At 39.0% G+C, this 26,515-nt stretch overlaps 2 protein-coding genes across 6 annotated transcripts in view; one reads left to right on the forward strand and one right to left on the reverse strand.

The window, feature by feature from the left end:
* Positions 1-18,494, forward strand: part of M6 (neuronal membrane glycoprotein M6) — a 372,771-nt gene extending 354,277 nt beyond the window's left edge. For 3 of the 4 annotated variants that reach the window (XM_053792091.2, XM_070098179.1, XM_070098178.1), the window contains 4 exons: positions 4,539-4,698; positions 6,222-6,363; positions 15,792-15,937; positions 16,167-18,494. In XM_053792091.2, coding sequence (XP_053648066.2) covers positions 4,539-4,698; positions 6,222-6,363; positions 15,792-15,937; positions 16,167-16,295 — 577 coding nt within the window. In that variant the 3' untranslated portion in view covers positions 16,296-18,494. Of the gene's footprint in view, positions 1-4,538; positions 4,699-6,221; positions 6,364-8,874; positions 9,012-15,791; positions 15,938-16,166 lie in introns of those variants that run through there. The other variant, XM_070098180.1, reaches the window with a different exon arrangement.
* The window catches only part of LOC128699412 (BOS complex subunit TMEM147), a 74,932-nt gene that overhangs the window by 27,588 nt on the left and 20,829 nt on the right, over positions 1-26,515 (reverse strand). The window contains exon 4 of one of the 2 annotated variants that reach the window (XM_053792093.2): positions 19,420-19,673. In XM_053792093.2, coding sequence (XP_053648068.1) covers positions 19,422-19,673 — 252 coding nt within the window. In that variant the 3' untranslated portion in view covers positions 19,420-19,421. Of the gene's footprint in view, positions 1-19,311; positions 19,674-26,515 lie in introns of those variants that run through there. The other variant, XM_053792092.2, reaches the window with a different exon arrangement.

The following is a 26,515-nucleotide window of genomic DNA, read 5'->3' on the forward strand; positions in this document are numbered from 1 at the left end:
TGTTGAGTAGACTTCAGGATGTACATGTTTATAGAGGGGCCACAGATATATCAGATCACTTTCTAGTTGTAGCTACACTGAGCGTAAAAGGTAGATGGGATACAAGGAGAATAGAAGCATCAGGGAAGAGAGAGGTGAAGGTTTATGAACTAAAAGAGGAGGCAGTTAGGGTAAGATATAAACAGCTATTGGAGGATAGATGGGCAAATGGGAGCATAGGCAATGGGGTCGAAGAGGTATGGGGTAGGCTTAAAAATGTAGTGTTAGAGTGATCAGCAGAAGTTTGTGGTTACAGGAAAGTGGGTGCGGGAGGGAAGAGGAGCGATTGGTGGAATGATGATGTAAAGAGAGTAGTAAGGGAGAAAAAGTTAGCATATGAGAAGTTTTTACAAAGTAGAAGTGATGCAAGGAGGGAAGAGTATATGGAGAAAAAGAGAGAGGTTAAGAGAGTGGTGAAGCAATGTAAAAAGAGAGCAAATGATTGAATGGGTGAGGTGTTATCAACAAATTTTGTTGAAAATAAGAAAAAGATTTGGAGTGAGATTAACAAGTTAAGGAAGCCTAGAGAACAAATGGAATTGTCAGTTAAAAATAGGAGAGGAGAGTTATTAAATGCAGAGTAAGAGGTATTGGGAAGATGGAGGCAATATTTTGAGGAATTGTTAAATGTTGATGAAGATAGGGAATCTGTGATTTCGTGTATAGGGCAATTAGGAATAACATCTTGTAGGAGTGAGGAAGAGCCAGTTGTGAGTGTGGGGGAAGTTCGTGAGGCAGTAGGTAAAATGAAAGGGGGTAAGGCAGCCGGGATTGATGGGATAAAGATAGAAATGTTAAAAGCAGGTGGGGGTATAGTTTTGGAGTGGATGGTGCAATTATTTAATAAATGTATGGAAGAAGGTAAGGTACCTAGGGATTGGCAGAGAGCATGCATAGTTCCTTTGTATAAAGGCAAAGGGGACAAAAGAGAGTGCAAAAATTATAGGGGGATAAGTCTGTTGAGTGTACCTGGTAAAGTGTATGGTAGAGTTATTATTGAAAGAATTAAGAGTAAGACGGAAAATAGGATAGCAGATGAACAAGGAGGCTTTAGGAAAGTTAGGGGGTGTGTGGACCAGGTGTTTACAGTGAAACATATAAGTGAACAGTATTTAGATAAGACTAAAGAGGTCTTTGTGGCATTTATGGATTTGGAAAAGGCGTATGAGAACAGTATTTAGATAAAGGTAGGGAAGTTTTTATTGCATTTATGGATTTAGAAAAGGCATATGATAGAGTGGATAGAGGAGCAATGTGGCAGATGTTGCAAGTATATGGAATAGGTGGTAAGTTACTAAATGCTGTAAAGAGCTTTTATGAGGATAGTGAGGCTCAGGTTAGGGTGTGTAGAAGAGAGGGAGAATACTTCCCGGTAAAAGTAGGTCTTAGACAGGGATGTGTAATGTCACCATGGTTGTTTAATATATTTATAGATTGGGTTGTAAAAGAAGTAAATGCTAGGGTGTTCGGGAGAGGGGTTGGATTAAATTATGGGGAATCAAATTCAAAATGGGAATTGACACAGTTACTTTTTGCTGATGATACTGTGCTTATGGGAGATTCTAAAGAAAAATTGCAAAGGTTAGTGGATGAGTTTGAGAATGTGTGTAAAGGTAGAAAGTTGAAAGTGAACATAGAAAAGAGTAAGGTGATGAGGGTATCAAATGATTTAGATAAAGAAAAATTGAATATCAAATTGGGGAGGAGGAGTATGGAAGAAGTGAATGTTTTCAGATACTTGGGAGTTGACGTGTCGGTGGATGGATTTATGAAGGATGAGGTTAATCATAGAATTGATGAGGGAAAAAAGGTGAGTGGTGCATTGAGGTATATGTGGAGTCAAAAAACGTTATCTATGGCGGCAAAGAAGGGAATGTATGAAAGTATAGTAGTACCAACACTCGTATATGGATGTGAAGCTTGGGTGGTAAATGCAGCAGCGAGGAGACGGTTGGAGGCAGTGGAGATGTCCTGTCTAAGGGCAATGTGTGGTGTAAATATTATGCAGAAAATTCGGAGTGTGGAAATTAGGAGAAGGTGTGGAGTTAATAAAAGCATTAGTCAGAGGGCAGAAGAGGGGTTGTTGAGGTGGTTTGGTCATTTAGAGAGAATGGATCAAAGTAGAATGACATGGAAAGCATATAAATCTATAGGGGAAAGAAAGAGGGGTAGGGGTCGTCCTCGAAAGGGTTGGAAAGAGGGGGTAAAGGAGGTTTTGTGGGCGAGGGGCTTGGACTTCCAGCAAGCGTGCATGAGCATGTTAGATAGGAGTGAATGGAGACGAATGAAACTTGGGACCTGACGATCTGTTGGAGTGTGAGCAGGGTAATATTTAGTGAAGGGATTCAGGGAAACCGGTTATTTTCATATAGTCGGACTTGAGTCCTGGAAATGGGAAGTACAATGCCTGCACTTTAAAGGAGGGGTTTGGGATATTGGCAGTTTGGAGGGATATGTTGTGTATCTTTATACGTATATGCTTCTAAACTGTTGTATACTGAGCACCTCTGCAAAAGCAGTGATAATGTGTGAGTGTGGTGAAAGTGTTGAATGATGATGAAAGTATTTTCTTTTTGGGGATTTTCTTTCTTTTTTGGGTCACCCTGCCTCGGTGGGAGACGGCCGACTTGTTGAAAAAAAAAAAGTATGACAGGGTGGATAGGGGGGCAATGTTGCAGGTGTATGGTGTAGGAGGTAGGTTACTGAAAGCAGTGAAGAGTTTTTATGAGGATAGTGAGGCTCAAGTTAGAGTATGTAGGAAAGAGGGAAATTATTTCCCAGTAAAAGTAGGCCTTAGACAAGGATGTGTGATGTCACCGTGGTTGTTTAATACATTTATAGATGGGGTTGTAAGAAAAGTAAATGCGAGGGTCTTGTCAAGAGGCGTGGAGTTAAAAGATAAAGAATCACACATAAAGTGGGAGTTGTCACAGTTGCTCTTTGCTGATGACACCGTGCTCTTGGGAGATTCTGAAGAGAAGTTGCAGAGATTGGTGGATGAATTTGGTAGGGTGTGCAAAAGAAGAAAATTAAAAGTGAATACAGGAAAGAGTAAGGTTATGAGGATAACAAAAAGATTAGGTGATGAAAGATTGGATATCAGATTGGAGGGAGAGAGTATGGAGGAGGTGAATGTATTCAGATATTTGGGAGTGGACGTGTCAGCGGATGGGTCTATGAAAGATGAGGTGAATTCAATTCAATTCAAAGTTTATTCTCTATAAAGATTACAATGTTGAATTTACAGAATTTGGTTGTTGTGTGGTTTACATTATTTTTTTTTTTATTATCACACTGGCCGATTCCCACCAAGGCAGGGTGGCCCGAAAAAGAAAAACTTTCACCATCATTCACTCCATCACTGTCTTGCCAGAAGGGTGCTTTACACTACAGTTTTTAAACTGCAACATTTACACCCCTCCTTCAGAGTGCAGGCACTGTACTTCCCATCTCCAGGACTCAAGTCCGGCCTGCCGGTTTCCCTGAACCCCTTCATGTGGTTTACATGTAGTTAAATAATGATTACAGAGTGTACCACTAGAACGCCTAGCATGGCTAGGCATTTCGGGCAGACTTAGTTTAATTCTTTATTTTAAAATATTACAAATTATGAGGTAAGTTGGTATTATGGCTAAGTGACTAAATACTAGTTTGTGAGTTTAGCAATGTGAATGCTTTTGTTTTGGCACAGTACATAGTTTCAGTATTGGAGTATCATAGGATTCATTATTTTAAGATTGAGATTAATATTTCTGTTTATGGTCAAATGGGTGAGTGAGTGTAAGTGTGAACCACCAGGTGGTATTCGTGTAGTTAGTTGATGGGGTTTATCAGGGAGATAAGATGTTTTCTAATGGTAGTTTTGAAGGTGATGAATGTGTCTGCAGTTCTAGAGTTCTCAGGTAGGGTGTTCCAGATTTTAGGGCCTTTGACATACATTGAATTTTTATAAAGGTTCAGTCGGACATGGGGAATGTCGTAGAGATGTTTGTGTCTGGTGTTATGCCTGTGGGTTCTGTCACAACTATCAAGAAAGCTCTTGGGTATCTTTATTGCATTCTCTGATCCTGTGTCTGCCTCTTAACTTGCCACTCTTTAGATTCACTCCCTCTTAAACTCGTGGGCTGTATCATGTGCATGTGTCATACATACGTGCAGGTGAACATAAACGTGTACAGTTACCTATTTTGTAATTCTCCTTGTAGAGTTAAAACTAATATGTTCTGACCAGTTTTAAATATACTGTACCTACTATTGTATATAATGTACTGTATGTTATGTTATATACTGTAATTAGTTATAAAAAAAGAGTAAAAAAAAAATCATATCAAAACTATGGTTGGAACAACTGACAGATAACTTGCACTTAGGAAAGGAAACTCATGATGTTTCAGTCCATCCTGCACCATTATCAAGTCACAGCAGACAAAAACATAATTGATTACATTTTTTCATATCTTCAGTTTCTTTGTATAATTTAATTCTTCCCTCTATTTCAGGGTGGAGCCTGTTCAGCTAACATTCATGGTAGTTGGAGCAGGCATGGGTGGTCTAGGATTAATGATCCTGTTTGTAGGATGCCTCTCTACTGGGGACACTAGAAACAAGGTCTACAGAACATGGCGAGGAAGAGTTGGTGGCAGGATTTCATGTGCAATTGTAAGTACTGTGCAAAGGAACTGTGATAAAAAAAATAATGAAATTTTGTTTTTTGTATTACTGATGATGAGATTACATCCATAGGGGTGGACACTAAACCCATAGGGATCATACAGCACCTTGAGGAAACAGATTTGATTCAAGGAAGGGTAATATAGCTCCAAATCTTTGAATAAAAATTTCTTCACTGGCATCAAAGCACTATACTCTTGAAAGTTTTAGTTACACAGTATTGACAGTAGTGTAATTTTTTTAAGAAACTTAAGAGGGAGTAAATCATTATTTTCTGGTAATATCTCAAGACTTCTTTGTTAATTATTAATACATTACAACCGTATATTCTGAGACTGCCACAAAATGTGCTAATGAGTAATACAGATTTTTTTTTGTAAGCTATAGAAATACTGAACTAGTTATATATTTCTGGTATAGTGAATGAATATAGTTACAGAAATTGTATTAACTACAATAGTAACAAATTATAAACCAGTTAGATACTAGGCTTAACTGACCAGTTTTTACAAAGTAAAATTTTTATATTATTAAAACTTAAGAAAATTAATTTTATGTATGTCTCACTTTATTTGGTATGCATTATTGTCAATGCGTGCCGTATGACCCTTTTTGGTTTAGCACTTCCCTTGATTATATTATTATCAGCAACACACTATAGTGGCTGCACATATCATGACATACATTCTCTTCCTCTGCTTAACTTTTGTTATTTCTATTTTCTTCCTCAAATACATTCTTTTTCTTTTGCCACTGTCAGCCTAGTATTAGCTCAAGTCTTCAGTATGTGCTATCTCGTACTAACACTACACCCACTTCATTAGACTGCTTGAAGTCTGTAAGTCATTCTGTTGATTTGGATTCATATTTTACATGCCATTTTTTCTTGCCATTAATTTCCATTGATGATCACTCTCCATAACCTTATTCTTCTACCATAGCTTGCCTTTTTATATTTAACTGTATTGGGGTGCTCTCCTATATTTGCACTGAATACACACACCTCCCATATTTCCATTGAATTTTCATTTCTTTTATACAAGCCCCACATCTGTCAGATACTCTACAATGGGATGTTTCAAAATATACTTTCATCCCTTTGAATTATTCAGGTCAATTTTTTCCTGTATGAGTTTCCCCAGTCATCATTTTGTGTAGTTTTCAAAACCTACTCATGTATTCTATGTGTAATAATCACTAAATGCACTCATGGAGATATATATATATATATATATATATATATATATATATATATATATATATATATATATATATATATATATATATATATATATATATATATATATATATATATATATATATATATATATATATATATATATATATATATATATATATATATATATATATATATAACTGAACAATACCACTTCTATTTATTTGTGACTCCATATAATGCAATATCCTCCATTATTATTTGTGTTGCTCCTATTGACATCAGTAATTTTTTAAGCAGAACATTGAAATTCATATGTTCTCCATTTTACTAGTTTATGGGCATCACATACCTGCTGTCACTGGCATGGCTGTTGATGTTTGCTGCACTCATCATTGTGACACTCTTCTACACACTTGCGTGGTTCCAATGTCAACACATCCCTCAGAATGAATGTATAGAATACAACCAGTTTAGTAAGTATTTAATTTCATTGTTAACCTTAATGCAGTGTTTTGTGTTGTGAGATGGAGATTACCTCTTTGTAGCTACAGTGGTTGTATCACTTCATTGGATGTAGCACTTGCCTACCTTCTCTTGTATCACATTTCTTTATTCAACACTGAATAACAGTATCCTTCTGGCATGTCTCAGTTTACAAGTGTGGCCTCTTGTTAGTGCTAAGAAATATTTATCTATTTCATATCCATTTATTACCTTATACGTGGTTTTCTTCTTTCATCTTTTTATTATGAGGACATTTTTGGCGTTTCCATCCTTTCCTAATAACTTGCATAATTTCTCATGTGCAAACAGCACACCACTATTGCATACTCCAATTTTAACCTCGCATTTTTATAATTTTTTCCTTTTATATCTGAAGATGATTGTAAAGTTTGCCAGTGAAGCAGACAAGTTTCTCACAATTTCATTTATAGTACTGTACTACATATATCAAAATTTCGTTTATACTACTATACTGTATATGGCCTGTTGGTGACAATCTTTTGTCAGTTGTGATGCTTAGGTTGTTTTCATTAATGTCTTTTACTGAAGTATTTCTTACACATTAGAGTTTTTATGATGCCTGTTTTCACTATCTCCCATTTTTGAACATTAAAATGGTATGAAATACCGACAGATTGTTAGGTAAGACACATATGCAACAGTTAGGTATCTTTATTTCGAAACGTTTCGCCTACACAGTAGGCTTCTTCAGTCGAGTACAGAAAGGTTGATAGAAGCAGAAGATACTTGAAGACGATGTAATCAGTCCATCACCCTTAAAGTTTTGAGGTGGTCAGTCCCTCAGTCTGGAGAAGAGCATTGTTCCGTTGTCTGAAACAATATGAAGTTGAAGTGACAGAATGGGGCCTTTGTATAGTGCCAGGAGGTGAGACGTAGGTTGCTTTGGGAGGGCAGGTCCTTCTCAAACCCAGCCGTTCTCACTAGTAGAGGTTGTCGAAGTGGTCTGTACCAAGATACCCTTGTGTTGCAGTGTCTGACAGAATGAACATTAAAATGGTATGAAATACCGACAGATTGTTAGGTAAGACACATATGCAACAGTTAGGTATCTTTATTTTGAAACGTTTCGCCTACACAGTAGGCTTCTTCAGTCGAGTACAGAAAGGTTGATAGAAGCAGAAGATACTTGAAGACGATGTAATCAGTCCATCACCCTTAAAGTTTTGAGGTGGTCAGTCCCTCAGTCTGGAGAAGAGCATTGTTCCGTTGTCTGAAACAATATGAAGTTGAAGTGACAGAATGGGGCCTTTATATAGTGCCAGGAGGTGAGACGTAGGTTGCTTTGGGAGGGCAGGTCCTTCTCAAACCCAGCCGTTCTCACTAGTAGAGGTTGTCGAAGTGGTCTGTACCAAGATACCCTTGTGTTGCAGTGTCTGACAGAATGAACATTAAAATGGTATGAAATACCATATGCAACCTAACTGTTGCATATGTGTCTTACCTAACAATCTGTCGGTATTTCATACCATTTTAATGTTCATTCTGTCAGACACTGCAACACAAGGGTATCTTGGTACAGACCACTTCGACAACCTCTACTAGTGAGAACGGCTGGGTTTGAGAAGGACCTGCCCTCCCAAAGCAACCTACGTCTCACCTCCTGGCACTATATAAAGGCCCCATTCTGTCACTTCAACTTCATATTGTTTCAGACAACGGAACAATGCTCTTCTCCAGACTGAGGGACTGACCACCTCAAAACTTTAAGGGTGATGGACTGATTACATCGTCTTCAAGTATCTTCTGCTTCTATCAACCTTTCTGTACTCGACTGAAGAAGCCTACTGTGTAGGCGAAACGTTTCGAAATAAAGATACCTAACTGTTGCATATGTGTCTTACCTAACATCTCCCATTTTTATTAGTAGACAGAACTTAGGCACATGAAATTCTGTCAATTATCTACCATACCACTTTCCCAACCTATACAGATCTTCTCAGTGATAATTTTTGACTTGCATAGGATTTTTATAGTATTGGTAAACATGGTTATGTTTTTTATTCATTCTGGGAATCTGCTAACACAATTATCAAGGCAGCTCTGATCCACGTGGCACCTCACTGGTGATATTATTCCATGAAGATTTTTTTCTTTATACCATATCACGCTCATGCTTGCATTTTCCTTTCAAACAGAAATCTCATATTCACTTTAATAGCTTGCATTTTATTCCTGTTAGGGATGGGATGCCAAAATGTTTACTGATATTCAGTTTTAGGCCAATGCTGATACCAATACCATCAAAATTAGACAATACCCACCGATACTGATACAGATACCATCAAAATTTCAATACCCACCAATTCCAATACTCAATTTTAGATTAATACCTATACCATCAAAATTAGCAGATACAATCAATATGGATACTTTGGCACACCCCCAATTCCTAAGTTTTGTAGTTTCCAGAGTTGTACTGTAATCTTTGAGACTATCAAAACCTTTCTTAACCCTTTCAGGGTCCGTGCCGTAGATCTACAGCTGTACATTCAGGGTCCAAACTGTAAATCTACGCCAAAATTCTAGCGGCGTCAAATTTAGCGCGAAAATGCTGGTGGGCCTACATGTGAGAGAACGGGTCTACGTGGTGTGTGTGTGCTCTGTAAACAAAAATTATAGGTGCCCGCATAGCATTCTGGGAACACCGGTTCAGTTACCTTTGTTCACCATGCCTCGTCGCAGGGCAGCTCTCACTCCAAAGAAAATTGGGACTCTCCTCTTCCTATCTGATAGTTCTGACTCTGATGGAAGTGGAAATGAAGATGAATTCTTTGGCTTTGATCAGTTAGTGACTGAAAGGAATGACCAGGATATCGATAATAGTGCAGAAAACCCTGACGATCCTCAACCTTATACTTCTGGTGTGGGCACTCCTCAGTCACGGTCAGTTGTACCTCATCGCAAGAGAAAGCTATTATTTTCGCGTGGCCAGGCCTCTGACGTCAGTAATGATGATGATAGTGACGTGGATTATGATTTTATTGCTCTTGACGATCATTCGAGTAGCAATAGTGAGGAAACATATTCACCAGTGAAGCGTCGGTATATACGCCGCTTCATGCACTCGGGTAGTGTTCCCTATGCAGTGCCCAGGGGACGGAGTACATCCTGTGGCCCTACACCAGGAATTGATAGTGAAAGTGAGGATGATGTGGCTACACTTGGCATGGATAGACCACAGGCATCAGTAGGTGGTGGTAGTGGTGATGGTAGTGCCACGGCCATGCATGACTCGCCAGCCCAGGCTGGGACCCACGCTGCTGACTCCTCAGTTCAAGGACAAAGTAGAGCGTCAGCCACCAGCCCACCACAACCATAACTACCAGCACAACCAGCCTATGATGTCCAGTATCCACCAGCAAACCATATCTGGGATTGGCAGCAAAATACCAATTTTGTTCCCAAGCCCCACCACTTTGATGACTCTCAAAGTGGAATTCTACCTACTTGTCCCCTTGGAACCACTGCCAATGAAATGGAATTTTTTGAACTACTACTTGAACAGCCCTTGATGGAAACTATTGTCAGGGAAAGTAACAAGTATTTTGAGTACACCATGGCAAATACGATGATATCACCACAGTCAAGACTACACCAGTGGAAAGAGACGACGGTTACAGAAATGTATTTGCTTTTTGCAACAATAATGCTTATACCTCATGTCTATAAGCATAATATAAAAGCATACTGTTCCACAGATAGGCTAATTTCTACCCTGGTCTTCAGTGAAATCATCCCAGTGAGCAGGTTTATCTTACTGTTATATATGTTGCACTTCTCTGACAAAACCAGGTCTGACAGAAGTGACAGGTTATACAAGATTAGAAATGTTTTTATGTATCTGAAAGAAAAGTTCAACATGTACTTTTATCCATTCGAGAATCTTGTACTTGACGAAACTTTGATTTTGTTCTAAGGTAAACTGTCATTCAAACAGTATATACCGAGCAAGAGGAAATGCTCTGGTATAAAACTGTTTGTACTCTGTGACTGTGACAGTGGCCTGGTATTGGATATTGTTGTATACACGGGAAGTAAAACATTGAAAGATACTAGGATGTTATTGGGGGTCTCAGGTGACGTAGTGAGAAGCATGAATGGCACCTTATCTTGGTAAGGGGCATACATTATATACCGATAACTGGTACACAAGCCCTTTACTCAGTGATTTCTTGTGAGTGAACAAGACAGATGTGTGTGGCACAGTGCGTTCTAATCGTAAACATATGCCCAGGTTCAACGCAGGCACTCGTGGTGATGAGGTGCAGGTGTTTACTGCCATTGACATCATGGCATGACAAACGAGATGTCACATTGTTGACAACCATTCACCGTAACGAAATGCAAGACAGTGTCAAAGCTGATAGAATGACTAATGAATATATTTGAAAACCAGTGACAGTGATTGATTATACACAAAACATGCACTTGGTTGACAAATGTGATATGCAGATTGGCTTTGTTGATTGTGTTCGTAAGAGTTACAAGTGGTATATGAAACTTTTCTTCCATCTCGTGGACATTTCAATGCTCAATGCATATATGTACCAAGTGAAGACTGGCAACAGACCACCGTATGGTGAATTTTGTTTGTCTGTTGTCAGACAACTTGTAATGAAATACCAGGTAACAACACCTGCTATACAAAACCGTCCTCAAACTCCTCAGGATATACCCAAGCGTTTGAGGAGGGAAGGTGATCACTTCATAATACAGCTTCCTGCAACTAAGAAGAAATTTGCTCAGAAGAGATGTGTTGTCTGTGCACAAACAAAATGATGGCAACAAGACGCAAAGACACTTGGTTTATGTGCGAGGAATGTAAGGTACCTCTGTGCATGGTGCCTTGTTTCAAGGAGTTCCACAAGCTGCAGCAGTTCTAAAAACATGTCTAGTGATTGTATATATGTAAATATATGATAGAACATTAGTATTATACGAGATTTGTGCATGTTTATTGTAATAAAGGTGGTAAACAATATTATGATAACTTTAGTGTGGTTATTGTGTTCAATACAGTGAGTTTATATATATATACATTATTGGTCTCTCAAGCCCCAAATGTTAGTAGGAAAAGAAAAAAAATTAGAAAAGAAAAAACTATAAAAAACGTAAAATAAAGTAATGCGTGTATGTGGAAATCGTCGATGTTGTCGCCACCCTGTCATTTTGGGTCAACTTCTCGGTACTGTATCTCTGTAAGTACTGATCAGAAATTTTTTGTTTTTTGTTTTATTACCTCACAAAAATATACTCTTTAATTCTGTAAGAAAAAAATATTTTTTTTTTCTTTCAAAATTTCTTGGGCACTGGGGGCACCCCTTCTGATTTTGGCCTTGGACCCTGAAAGGGTTAATATCCAAACACAGTACTGTACAGTACTTTACCCCTCAAGGAAGGTTCCTTGATGTTGGTGAGGGGCTCTTGATTTAGGGAATTGGATATGTGCTCCAGTTCCCCGAATTAAGCCTGAATGCCTTCCACATCCCCCCCCCAGGCGCTGTATAATCCTCCGGGTTTAGCACTTCCCCCTTGATTATAATAATAATGTACAGTACTTTAAATGAAATCCATCCATCCATTTCATACTTGTATAAAAGGAGGCTGCAGACAGACTTCAGGATTAGTCTATTCAATTGTTACTGGAGTAGTTTGACCTTGGCAAAAAAAAAAAAAACATTCATGAAGCTGGGAGACTGGAAAAGGAGATGGACAATACCATTGAGGGCAAACAGAGGTGCTCAAGGAAACCGGAGAAGTAAATGACCTAGGAATGATAATTATCCCAAACCAGTTTCCTGAAGTACACATACAATAACATAAGTAACATAAGCTAAGCAATTAAGAGTGGTTTTCAGAAACTTGGACAAATAAGTATTCAAAACTCACTGTAATTGAGAATTTTAACCATTAGGAATGTTTTATAAATTTTCAGTGCTCTTTATAATTATACTCTAGAATGGGATACAATAATTACCAAATATCTATACACAAATAACCCGCACATAGAAGAGAGGAGCTTGCGACAACATTTCGGTCCGACTTGGACCATGACTTTGTAAATGGTCCAAGTCGGACCGAAACGTCGTCGTAAGCTCCTCTCTTCTATGTGCGGGTTATTTGTGTATTGTTCCAGTCACGGTATTGTGCCTTTTTTTTTATTATTTACCAAAAATCTAAATAGATACTGGTACTCTTTGAGTTTCGTACAGCTCCCAACTCGAACAATTATGTACATGTATTATTGTAAGTGTATTTTGGGAGTCTGAAATGGACTAATCTAATTCACCTTATTCCTTATGGGAGCAAATTCGTTTGATAACGGCACTCGAACTGCCTTCTGGAACGAATTATGGCCGAAACTCGGTTTTTTTTTTTTAATTATTATCACACTGGCCGATTCCCACCAAGGCAGGGTGGCCCGAAAAAGAAAAACTTTCACCATCATTCACTCCATCACTGTCTTGCCAGAAGGGTGCTTTACACTACAGTTTTTAAACTGCAACATTAACACCCCTCCTTCAGAGTGCAGGCACTGTACTTCCCATCTCCAGGACTCAAGTCCGGCCTGCCGGTTTCCCTGAACCCCTTCATAAATGTTACTTTGCTCACACTCCAACAGCACGTCAAGTATTAAAAACCATTTGTCTCCATTCACTCATATCAAACAAGCTCACGCATGCCTGCTGGAAGTCCAAGCCCCTCGCACACAAAACCTCCTTTACCCCCTCCCTCCAACCGTTCCTAGGCCGACCCCTACCCCGCCTTCCTTCCACTACAGACTGATACACTCTTGAAGTCATTCTGTCTCGCTCCATTCTCTCTACATGTCCGAACCACCTCAACAACCCTTCCTCAGCCCTCTGGACAACAGTTTTGGTAATCCCGCACCTCCTCCTAACTTCCAAACTACGAATTCTCTGCATTATATTCACACCACACATTGCCCTCAGACATGACATCTCCACTGCCTCCAGCCTTCTCCTCGCTGCAACATTCATCACCCATGCTTCACACCCTCTTTGCCTCCAAGGACAAAGTTCTTTGACTCAAGAAATCGTAATGACACGATTGCAAACAAACCATACCCCCGGCCGGGATTGAACCCGCGGTCAAAGTCTCAAAACTCCAGCCCGTCGCGTTAGCCCGTCACGGCCATGCTAGCTGGAGATTCGTCTGTAAAAACTTGAATTTGTGGTCACAGAGGTGCCTGTGCTAACCTTCCTATGGTGTAGAAATATACCTAGTTGGATGAATCTTATTGTGGCTAGCTGGTCTAGTGGCTAACGCGACGGGCTGGAGTTTTGAGACTTTGACCGCGGGTTCAATCCCGGCCGGGGGTATGGCAAAGTTCTTTGTCTCCACAGACTCCTAAGTGCACCACTCACCCTTTTCCCCTCATCAATTCTATGATTCACCTCATCTTTCATAGACCCATCCGCTGACACGTCCACTCCCAAATATCTGAATATATTCACCTCCTCCATACTCTCTCCCTCCAATCTGGTATCCAATTTTTCATCACCTAATCTTTTTGTTATCCTCATAACCTTACTCTTTCCTGTATTCACTTTTAATTTTCTTCTTTTGCATACCCTACAAAATTCATCCACCAATCTCTGCAACTTCTCTTCAGAATCTCCCAAGAGCACAGTGTCATCAGCAAAGAGCAACTGTGACAACTCCCACTTTGTGTGATTCTTTATCTTTTAACTCCACGCCTCTTGCCAATACCCTCGCATTTACTTATCTTACAACCCCATCTATAAATATATTAAACAACCATGGTGACACCACACATCCTTGTCTGAGGCCTACTTTTACTGGGAAATAATTTCCCTCTTTCCTACATACTCTAACTTGAGCCTCACTATCCTCGTAAAAACTCTTCACTGCTTTCAGTAACCTACCTCCTACACCATACACCTGCAACATCTGCCACATTGCCCCCCTATCCACCCTGTCATATGCCTTTTCCAAATCCATAAATGCCACAAAGACCTCTTTAGCCTTATCTAAATACTGTTCACTTATGTGTTTCACTGTAAACACCTGGTCCACACACCCCCTACCTTTCCTAAAGCCTCCTTGTTCATCTGCTATCCTATTCTCCGTCTTACTCTTAATTCTTTCAATAATAACTCTACCATACACTTTACCAGGTATACTCAACAGACTTATTCCCCTATAATTTTTGCACTCTCTTTTGTCCCCTTTGCCTTTATACAAAGGAACTATGCGTGCTCTCTGCCAATCCCTAGGTACCTTACCTTCTTCCATACATTTATTAAATAATTGCACCAACCACTCCAAAACTACATCCCCACCTGCTTTTAACATTTCTATCTTTATCCCATCAATCCCAGCTGCCTTACCCCCTTTCATTTTACCTACTGCCTCACGAACTTCCCCCACACTCACAACTGGCTCTTCCTCACACCTACAAGATGTTATTCCTCCTTGCCCTATACACGAAATCACAGCTTCCCTATCTTCATCAACGTTTAACAATTCCTCGAAATATTCCCTCCATCTTCCCAATACCTCTAACTCTCCATTTAATAACTCTCCTCTCCTATTTTTAACTGACAAATCCATTTTTTCTCTAGGCTTCCTTAACTTGTTAATCTCACTCCAAAACTTTTTCTTATTTTCAACAAAATTTGTTGATAACATCTCACCCACTCTCTCATTTGCTCTCTTTTTACATTGCTTCACCACACTCTTAACCTCTCTCTTTTTCTCCATATACTCTTCCCTCCTTGGATCACTTCTACTTTGTAAAAACTTCTCATATGCTAACTTTTTCTCCCTTACTACTCTCTTTACATCATCATTCCACCAATCGCTCCTCTTCCCTCCCGCACCCCCTTCCTGTAACCACAAACTTCTGCTGAACACTCCAACACTACATTTTTAAACCTGCCCCATACCTCTTCGATCCCATTGCCTATGCTCTCATTAGCCCATCTATCCTCCAATAGCTATTTATATCTTACCCTAACTGCCTCCTCTTTTAGTTTATATACCTTCACCTCTCTCTTCCCTGATGCTTCTATTCTCGTTGTATCCCATCTACCTTTTACTCTCAGTGTAGCTACAACTAGAAAGTGATCTGATATATCTGTGGCCCCTCTCGGGGTACCACTGTAATTATGTACAACCCATTCTAGTGTATATAGAAAACAGTGAAAATTCATACTAAAATGTTTCTCATGGTGGCATTTTTATCATAAAAATTAGGCAATCGTCAGTTATTTGCACTAAAAACAAAGAATTAACAGGGTAAATTTGTATAGGCCTACCTAAAGACTTGTCTGTTGTGGACAGTGCATCATAGTTATATATCTTTTAAATATGTATATATCTTGTGCAGGTTTTCTCTTCCCTGCTGGAACACCTGAGGAGGATAAGAGAGTATGTCCTGGCGAAAGGAAGTTGTTCTGCAAAGACTATGTAAATAATGCTGAAATTATGTTTATTTTGGCATCAGTTTCAGCATTCTTGGTTATTCTCTCTCTGGTGAGTATCATTTTGTTTGCTGATTTATAATGCATGAACATTAACTCAAATTATGAGTAAATTGTACCTGTATATTATTCAAGTATTAAAAGACGTATTCAGTTCCATTAATGTCGTTACACTTAACTATCCAGTTTCATCCCTGAATGACCCATTGCAATTTTTTTTTTTTTTCAGTATAATAGTCATATCCAGTTTCATGAATGAGCATTTGTTTATTCTTTTCCAGGTGCACTATCTGATGTGTCTAGCTGCAAATTATGCACATATAAAGGATCAAGAGAAATTTATGGACCTTCAGGAAATTCAGTTCCTTCACGAGTCGGAAATGTCAACACTTCCCAAAGATCGCTTCTAGGATACTGCCCAAGGGATTTTTTGGCGCAACAACCAGCATAGTCGATACTTTCAAACAGTTGCCTGATTAGACTGCAAATAAAAAAAAAGCCTGGAGAGTTCAGTCACAAAAGTACATACTTTATATTAACTTTAGAGAAATCCTTTTCCATTGATTTTGTTGAACTATTACTAATATAAATGGTTATTATTCTTCAAAGAGACTAAAGGTATTCATGAACTCTCCAGAGACAAATTTGCCTTCTCAGCTGGCTGGGAGTTTGTTGGCCTCATTAAGAAAGCCAATAACAAGTATGAGTTTCTAGTGCTCAAGGGCAAACCTTATGCACATGGAAGTGCATTGGTTGGTTGTATGATGAGTGCCTGCATACTTATAAGCATTTTCTTAAATGAGGCTGGGTATCTTCAATCATGAGGCAACTTGAAAACAGTAACTGGCCTTCTTGCTATACTAATAAAGACTGGGGACCACTCAAGATAGAGACCTTGTTAATATTTTTACTGCTCAATATCCATCTAACATAGTTATTGGAGGTGCCATTACTTTATCAGCCTCTGGTTGAAGACATTTGAGGTTAAGGGCAGAAAGGTAGTTTGCTTATATTGTGCTTTTTGTTGTGTAGCTTAACTTTCCACTGCAGTAAGTTTGAAGAAATTACTAAGGTCTCAGGTGTGGGGAAACTGTATTTAATGAGGGGTAAACTATTCCAGTGAAAAGTTTTTTGTGATGTGCATTGGTACTGTCTAGCATAATTTAGTGGTTTCTTTGTAGACATTAGTTTTCTTAACATGTATTTTTGTTAATACTCAAGTCAGTTGTAAGATATAATTGTTTTACTGTTTTAGTACTATGATTTTTTTTAAATTAAAAATATCAAAATAAGATTAGCTAAGACTACAACCCTTCCTTAAACTTTAGTATTAAAAATAGCTTTATCCTGTTGTATATGGAGAGTGTCTCACTCCTTAGTTTTTTTTTTAATCAATTAATGATACTAATTTTCTTAATTGAACTAACTTGCATAGATATTTATTTTTAACTGCAAAGCCTTGATAGCAGCCACTGCTTATTGTTGACTAATCATTACTAACCCTAAAATAAAAAAAAAATGCAGATTGATCTCCCTGCCCTTTCTAGCCTCATGTGTATGCTTCAAAGGATCCCTTGGGTAAATTTTACATGTGGATTACAATAGATCTCTTGGGCCTACTGTAGTCCAGTGGAAAAATTTACAATAGCCATTAAACTAAGGATTGACAATCTTCATTGAATATTGTGTAAAATTGTTAAAGTTGTAATTAACTGTTATGTTTTCCATAGTTATCCACTTATGTGTTTTGTACCTTTTTTGAGAACATAAGGATAATGTTGAGGTGGCTGAGGTACAATTCCTCAGGGTATGTAGAGTATTTAAATCATTGATAGCCCATCTAGTTTGCTACTTGTAGTTATTCCTGTATCCTTCCCTAGCCTTAGCCTACCAACAGCTCAACTGTTCACTGTGAAGCTGTTATTAACAAGAAGCAACATATCATCTTTTCTGTTATAACAAGTAGTATGCATACTTGAGATGTATTATTCAGCAAGTGTGGAAAAACATTGTTACATTTACATTGCTATACTTTGTAGTAACATTAATATTCTAAAAACATTTCCCATGATGGGGTAAGCTCTTGCTCATCAAACTAATACCTGGTTCCTATTTTCAGTTAGTTATGTTCCACTCTTGCTGAATATTCATAAACTTGGCCTAGGATAATAAACCTCTCACATTTGTATGGAAGGATGCTATATCTGATTAACAATGCATCAGTATTTATCCTGGTGCTGTTGTGTGCATGTTATGTTGTGAAGAGTTCCTAAGTGGAAATATTTTGTAGCTTGAAATGAAATGCAGTATATAAATTTTTTTTGCTTAATATTGTATTGTACTGAGGAAATACCCTACATAACTATTTGCTATTGATTCAATATTCAACATACTTTTTATGTTTATATGATGATGACTGAATCCAGTTAATGTGCCCTTATTCAGTGCATGCCTTTAAATACTAAAGATCCTAATTCTTTAGTCATTGTGCAAGAGTGGCACCTCTGCAGTCACAGTAATCTGATTTTTTTGTGTGTATATTTTGTATGAAGAATATGATATCTAACATATTCTGTTGTAAAAAAAAAAATAAAATTTTATACAATAAAGGTTTATAATCAGTATCCTCACAAGATATTCAGCATTTTACTGCAGAACTGTGGATTTTAAGGCCATGTCTGTTATGTACAGTAGAGATCATAATTATGCACATGCATGAACAAACATATCACACAAAAAATGAGACCACCATATTTTAAATTATTATTATAATCAAAAAGAAGTGCTAAGCCACAAGGGCTATACAGCACCATATTTTAAATATATACTGAAATATGTACGTGTTCCTCACCTAAACTCCCCACTACCCTTACTGACTCTGCCTCTTGCATACTCCTCAGCCCTGTTGGTTTGATCTTTGCCTATTTCATCTATAGCCCATCCTGCCTTGAAAGTGCTGTATGACCCTTGTAGATTTAGTGCTAGAGGCATACTTATGGTCATACATATTTATGATGCCTACTTTACATACAGTATTTTCTGCAAAGTTAATTCGCATATGCAACAAAATGAATATATAGCCTCTCCTTGCTTAGCGATGTACTCATTTACCAACGACTCGGACTTGCAATGGGCTCTGACCAGTATGCATACCTAAATAATTTAAATTAAGCTGATTTCCTCTATTCTGTTTATTCCAATATACAGTACACTATAAGCATTTAATTTAAAAATATACTGAAAATGTTATAAATGGTGTAAAGGCGACATTAAAATAATATCGAAGATGGTTGACACAAACCCACTACCATTATAGTATGCTCCTTGCTTAGCAACGAATTCGTTTACCAATGTGGTCTTAGGGACAGAACTCCGTTGTTAAGTAAGGAGAGGATGTACAATACAGGTTCAATTAAACAGCAAAGATCCACATAGACCTTTTATACATCTGCATGTAAATCCTGGTATACACACACACACTACAAAATTGTTATAATCAAAAGCACACACTACAAAAATAATTTGTAGTCTTACTTTCAGCGGAAAGATGCACTGTGTGTGATGAAGATGTGACATGCTATAAGAGCTGTACACAGTGTAGGTGTTGCACAGGCAGCCAAGAGGCCAAAGCCAAGTGGACGAGAACCAAGCAAAATTGCCAGCATTTGGGGTAAGAGTGGTCTGTAAATACAGCCTGCAATCAACACAGCTACAATGGGTCGAACTGCTGCTGCCAAATCACTTCGCCACCAGAGCCAGACAAGCAGTGCCATATTTAAGTGATGTACCTGTTAATGAAAAAGCTACATTAGTGTGATAAAATTAGCATGCTTAAGTCACAAACCACCTAACACTTGCTTGTTACTATCTCGCAAATACAAAGTACAGTGGACCCCCGGTTAATGATATTTTTTCACTCCAGAAGCATGTTCAGGTGCCAGTACTGACCGAATTTGTTCCCATAAGAAATATTGTGAAGTAGATTAGTCCATTTCAGACCCCCAAACATACACGTACAAACGCACTTACATAAATACACTTACATAATTGGTCGCATTCGGAGGTAATCGTTATGCGGGGGTCCACTGTACATTGTGGTTATTTACACGCAATGTGAGAAAAACTGATGTAGATTCACTTCCAATGTCTACACTGCCAACACACTAAATAACCTTGTTGTAAGTCCCAGTTTTATGCATATACACTTAAGCTTTCAACAGAAAGTAATCTGTTTTACCATGGTATAAATTTTTACTCTTGCACTCTTCCCTACCACCTACCTATACCCTAGCATACCCGTGCCCCTCACTCCAAGACTTCGCACAGTCCTACTTTCGCATGTTTACCTGTAGTGCTGTGACCCATACAGGTTTAGTGCTTATATTTACTATTAATATTCCATTCACGGGAAAGTGCTAAACCCACAGAGGAGTCATATAGCACCTGGAAAAAATAGGAGGAATTCGGGTTAAATTGAAAGAATGTGAAAGCAGGTCGAGTTTCTTTGATCAAAAGCACCTCAATGAGAGGTGATCTTTACTAAATGTATGAGAATACTTACATGCCCTATCCTAGTACAGTGGGACCTCGTTTTTCGGCTGTTATCTGTTCCAGATGGCTGGCCTAAATTCGAAACGGCCTAAATTTTAGGCAATATTTCCCTTAAGAATTAATGTAAAGACAATTAATCCATCCCAGACACCCAAAACTATTAACAGAAAATACATTTTTTTTTAAAGATTAATTATAGTTTTACATACACAAAACAATGAGAACTAAATAAATTAAATAAATGAACATTTAAATCACTATTATATACCTTTATTGAAGACTCTTGTTGGCTTATGGAGAGAAGGGACTGATTATTGTTTGGAAGGGGAATCCCCCTCCATAAGGACTTCAGGTATCAAAGCCCTCTCTGGGGTTACTTCCCTGCCTGCCTGCTACACTTCCTGCCTTCCTTCCACACTCCCTGTTTCCCCTGCTACACTCCCTCCCTCCCTTCCACACTCCCTGTTTCCCTACCACACTCCCTGCCTCCCTTCTATACTCCCTGGTTCCATGCTACACTCCCTGCCTGCCTGCTACACTCCCTGCCCATGGTGGCTTATTTCACAGTCGCACTTAACCTTTTGAGGGTTTCTGCCGTACTAGTACGGCTTACGACCCAGGGTTTTTGACGTACTAGTACGCCTAAATTCTAGCGCCCTCAAATCTAGTGGGAGAAAGCTGGTAGGCCTACATATGAAAGAATGGGTCTATGTGGTCAGTGTGCACAGTATAAAAAAAAATCCTGCAGCACACAGTGCATAATGAGAGAAAAAAAAAAAATTTGACCGTTTTTTTTGGAATAAAACAGCGACTTTGCACTGTATTTTCGTATGGTATTTATTGTTGTATTCTAGTTTTCTTGGTCTCATTTTATAGAATGGAAGACATATTACAGAAATTGGGATGATTTTGACTGGTTTTACAATGAAAAGTACCTTGAAATTGAGCTCTAAGTAGCAGAAATGTTTGATTTTTACCAAAGTACAAAAGTAAACAAATCATGCCAAGTGTCCAATACACGTCAACTGGTGAGTCTAATATTCTTTTGCAAGTGCTCCATTATTATTTATACCATTTTTTACACTAATGCAGTAGTTTGCATAACAGTAAATCTTCTATTTTTTGTGAGAATAAAATTCGAAGTGGAAAGCAAACCAATGTAAGAGGGGCCTTGAGACGTGACTAATGAACAGAGGAAATGTCATTTTAGTGCCAGGAATGTCTTTCTTGTTTATTCTGGACCCTATTCAGAAATTGGCATCTTTTGAAATTTGTGTGAAATTGGCAAAATTGCTAAATTCTGACCACTGTACTGGATAGTTGAAATTGGTAAATGGGTGGTTTTTTGCACTCATTCGATGGAGTTCTAGCGAAATATTCATGTTTTTTGTCGACTAGTACAGTGGAATTGGCCGAAAATGGGGCTCAAAGTGGGCAAAATCGCCGAGACCGCTAACTTCGCGAGAGCATAATTCCGCAAGTTTTCCATCAAATTTCATACTTTTGGTGTCATTATGATTGGGAAAAGATTCTCTATCTTTTCATAAGAATTTTTTTTTTTTTTTTTAAATTTGGCCGACCCTGAGAACGAGTCTCGGAGAGGGCCTGTCGACCCTCAAAGGGTTAATAAGCAAGCCACATCAGCTTCCTTGATTTGTTCTTTCTTTGCCAGGATAGAAGTGATTATTAATTTGTTTTTGCCATACATCCTGGCAAGTTCCAACACCTGAACACCACTCTCATATTTTTCTATTACAGTGGTCCCTCGCTTTTCGTAGTTCTCGGCAATCATAAATTTCGCCAATCAGAGGGGTATTTTCGTATAAACATGGATTCGCTTTTCATAGGTTGACTCGCGAATCGTAGTTCGTCTGGGACGCGAACCCACGGCGTGAGCCGTGGCGTCAGCCAGTCTGGCATTGTTTACCAGTGAGCGAAAGTCCCCTCACATGCTCCAGCGAAATATTTCATAATATTCCATTTATTTTAGTGCTTGCAAGTACTAAATAACTACCATGGCTCCAAAGAAAGCTCCTAGTGCCAAGCCTGTGGTAAAGAAGGTGAGAAATACGATTGAAAATTGTGGCCAGATTGTGTCGACAAGAGGGATTTTGAAGAGTTTGGGACTGACCCTGATGAGCCTATGTCTGTTGTAAAATCAATTGTGGCACTGGGGAGTTCCATGGGGTTGGATGTGAGTTTGGAGGATATGGAAGAATTGGTGGAAGACCACAACGAAGAGCTCACCACTGAGGAGCTGCAAGAGCTTCAGCAGGAAGAGCAACAGATCGCAGCTCAGAATCTTGCTGCAGAGGAGGAGGAAGAGAGATGGAAGAAGGTGCCTTCTTCAGAAATTAGAGAGATTTTTACTATGTGGGGTAAGATAGAAAGCTTTATGCAGAAACATCACCCTAACAAGGTTGTTGCAAGCCATGTTGGCAACATGTACAGTGACAAAGTCTTGGGCCATTTTAGAGAAGTGTTAAAGAGATGCCAGAAACAGAGCTCTCTCCACAGTTAATTTGCGAGACAGGACTCCAGTGACTCTCAAGGTGGTCCTAGTGGCATTAAGAAACAGAGAAGACAAGCAACCCCAGAAAAGCAATTGGTACCCGAGGTGTTGCTGGAAGGGGATTCCCCTTCCAAACTACAAACAATCCACTCTCCTCCTCCAGTCTCCCATACACTAAGAAGAATCTCCAATAAAGGTAAGTGTTATGCTGTTAATGTTTCATTCATCATTTCCCATTGTATTGTTTATGTACTACATGTATACTTCATGTAAAAAAAATTTTTTGTTTTAATACTTCTGGGTGTCAGGAACGGATTAATTGTATTTACATTATTTCTTATGGGGAAAATTGATTCGCAAATCGTAAATTTCGTTTATAGTAGCTCCTCCAGGAACAGATTAATTACGAAAAACGAGGGACCACTGTACTTCCTTCTTAAATTCCATCATGTTTCTCACTTTCTTTACCAAAGGAACTTTACTAGGAACTTTCTTGGGGTCCATGGTGACTTATTTCACAGTCACACTTAATAAAAAAACACCAAACAGATTACCCTGAACACCTTCATACAAGGTGCTATCAAAAAGTTCCCATATTTGAATTTTCACATGATTCCTGAGTGAAATATGGCAGTGGCATAGGCACTCCTTTGTGAAGCAGCATGGCAAGTTTCAGTGTGGTCAGTCATTCTGTTGAGGTTAGACGGGCATTTTTTGTCTTGTTGTCAGCATGTTATTGCATTTTTTTTGTGTGTACCAGAATGGAATCTTTAAAAGAAATGGTGTGTGAAATCCTGTTTCAAGCTTGGAAAAATGGCTGGAAACGTCTTGTAGGAGCGAGGAGGAGCAAGTTGTGAGTGTGGGGGAAGTTCGTGAGGCAGTAGGTAGAATGAAAAGGGGTAAGGCAGCTGGGATTGATGGGAGAAATGTTAAAAACAGGTGGGGATATAGTTTTGGAGTGGTTGGTACTTTTATTTAATAAATATATGGAAGAGGGTCAAGTACCTAGGGATTGGCAGAGAGCATGCATAGTTCCTTTGTATAAAGGCAATGGGGACAAAAGAGAGTGCAAAAATTATAGAAGTCTGTTGAGTATACCTGGTAAAGTGTATGGTAGAGTTATTATTGAAAGAATTAAGAGTAAGATGGAGAGTAGGATAACAGATGAACAAGGAGGCTTTAGGAAGGGTAGGGGGGTGTGTAGACCAAATGTTTACAATGAAACATATAGGTAAACAGTATTTAGATATGGGTAAAGAGGTTTTTGTAGCATTTATGGATTTGAAAAAGGCCTAGGCCAGGGTAGATAGAGGGGCAATATGGCAGACGTTACAAATGTATAGAATAGGTAGGTTAGTCATTGAAAGCAGTGAAAAGTTATTACGAGGATAGTGAGGCTCAGGTTAGAATATGTAGGAGAGAGGGAGATTATTTTCCAGTAAAAGGCCTTAGATAAGAATGTACGATGTCATCATGGTTGTTCAATATATTTATAGATGGGGTGTTGGCAAGAGGTGTGGGGTTCAAAGATTAAGAATATAACACAAAGTGGGAGCTGTCACAGTTGCTCTTTGCTGATGACACTGCTTTTGGGAGATTCTGAAAAGAAGTTGCAGAGGTTGATGGATGAGTTTGGTAGGGTATGTAAAAGAAGAAAATTAAAAGTGAATATAGGAAAGAATAAGGTGATGAGGATAACAAAAAAATTAGGTAATAAAAGATAGGATCTCAGATTGGAAGGAGAATATTGAGAAGGTGAATGAATGTATTCAGATATTTAGGAGTGGACGTGTCAGCAGATGGGGCTATGAAAGATGAGATGAATCGTAGAACTGATGTAGGGAAAAAGGTGAATGGTGCACTGAGGAGTTCGTGGAGACAAAGAACTTTGTCCATGGAAGCAAAGAGGGGAATGTATGAAAGTATAGTTATACCAACGCTCTTAAATGGGTGTGAAGCATGGGTGGTGAATGCTGCAACAAGAAGGTTGGAGGCAGTGGAGATGTTGTGTCTAAGGGCAATGTGTGGTGTGAATATAATGCAGAAAATTCGTAGTTTGGAAATTAGGGGGAGGTGCAGAACTGCCAAAACTATTATCCAGAGGGCTGAGGAGCGGTTGTTGAGATGGTTCAGACATGTAGACAGGTTGGAACAAAATAGAATGACTTCGAGAGTGTATAAATCTGTAGTGGAGGGAAGGCGGGGTAGAGGTTGGCCTAAGAAAGGCTGGAGGGAGGGGGTAAAGGTGGTTTTGTGTGTGAGGGGCTTGGACTTCCGCAAGCATGTGTGAGCATGCTAGGTAGGAGCGAATGGAGACCAATGCTTTTTAGGACTTGACGTGCTGCTGGAGTGTGAGCAGGGTAGTATTCATGGATTCTGGGAAACCGGCAGGCTAGACTTGATTCCTGGAGATGGGATGTACAGTGCCTGCACTCTGAGGGAGGGGTGTTAATGTTGCAGTTTTATAACTGTAGCGTAAGTGCGCCTCTGGCAAGACAGTGATGGAGTGAATGATGGTGATAGTTTTTCTTTTTTGGGCCCCCCTACATTGGTGGGAAATGGCCGATGTGTTAATATAATAAATAAAATGACTAGTGAAACAAAATGCTTCACCAGTAACAACTGGTGACAGAGCAATGGGTTGGACACATTGTTTTGAATAGTTTTCTTGATTCAAAGCTGGACGAACATCAGTTGAGGATGATGATGCCCTGGCCGTCCTGCAATGTTAAAAACAGATGCCAACATTGAAAAAGTGAGGAGGGCTATTCATGAAGACTTATCAGAGAATCCAGGATATTGGAGATACTACAAGAATTTCTTATGGGTTGTTTCAGAGCATTTTGACTGAAAATTTGAGCATGAGGTGAGTAGCTGCAAAATTTGTGCCCCACTTGCTGACTCAGACCAGAGAGACCATTGATTTTTGGTCAAAAACATGGTGGTCATTTCCCCACCCTCCCTACTTCCTAGATCTGCAACTTTTCTCATCCCAAAAATAAAAATGACATTCAAGGGGTGGCATTTTAAAAACAAGGAGATTCAAGCAGAATTGCAGGCCACACTAGACACCATTAGGAGAGAAGAGTTCCAGAAATGTTGAAGCTGCCGGAGGAGGCAGCTTCAACTTGGTGATTAGATATGCCTATATATTTTTTCATGGTAGCCCAGGAACTTTTTGGTAGCATCTCGTAAATGGTACCTTGCTCACCCTCCAATGGCATGTGAAGCCATAAAAACCACTTGTCTTCAAATATGTTAAAGAACCATGGTGACATCACATATCCATAAGGCCTAATTTTAACCCTTTCAGGGTTGGTGCCGTACTAGTACGGCTTGCACACCAGGGTTGGTGCCGTACTAGTACGGCTTGCACAGGAAGGTTGGTGCCGTACTAGAACGCATAAATTCTAGTGCCTTCAAATCTAGTGAGAGAAAGCTGGTAGGCCTACATATGAAAGAATGGGTCTATATGGTCAGTGTGCACAGTATAAAAAAATCCTGCAGGACACAGTGCATAACGAGAAAAAAAAAACTCCGACCGTGTTTTTGGTTTAAAACAGCAAT

Source organism: Cherax quadricarinatus, chromosome 61, assembly GCF_038502225.1.
Source record: "Cherax quadricarinatus isolate ZL_2023a chromosome 61, ASM3850222v1, whole genome shotgun sequence".
NCBI classification, from domain to species: domain Eukaryota; kingdom Metazoa; phylum Arthropoda; class Malacostraca; order Decapoda; family Parastacidae; genus Cherax; species Cherax quadricarinatus.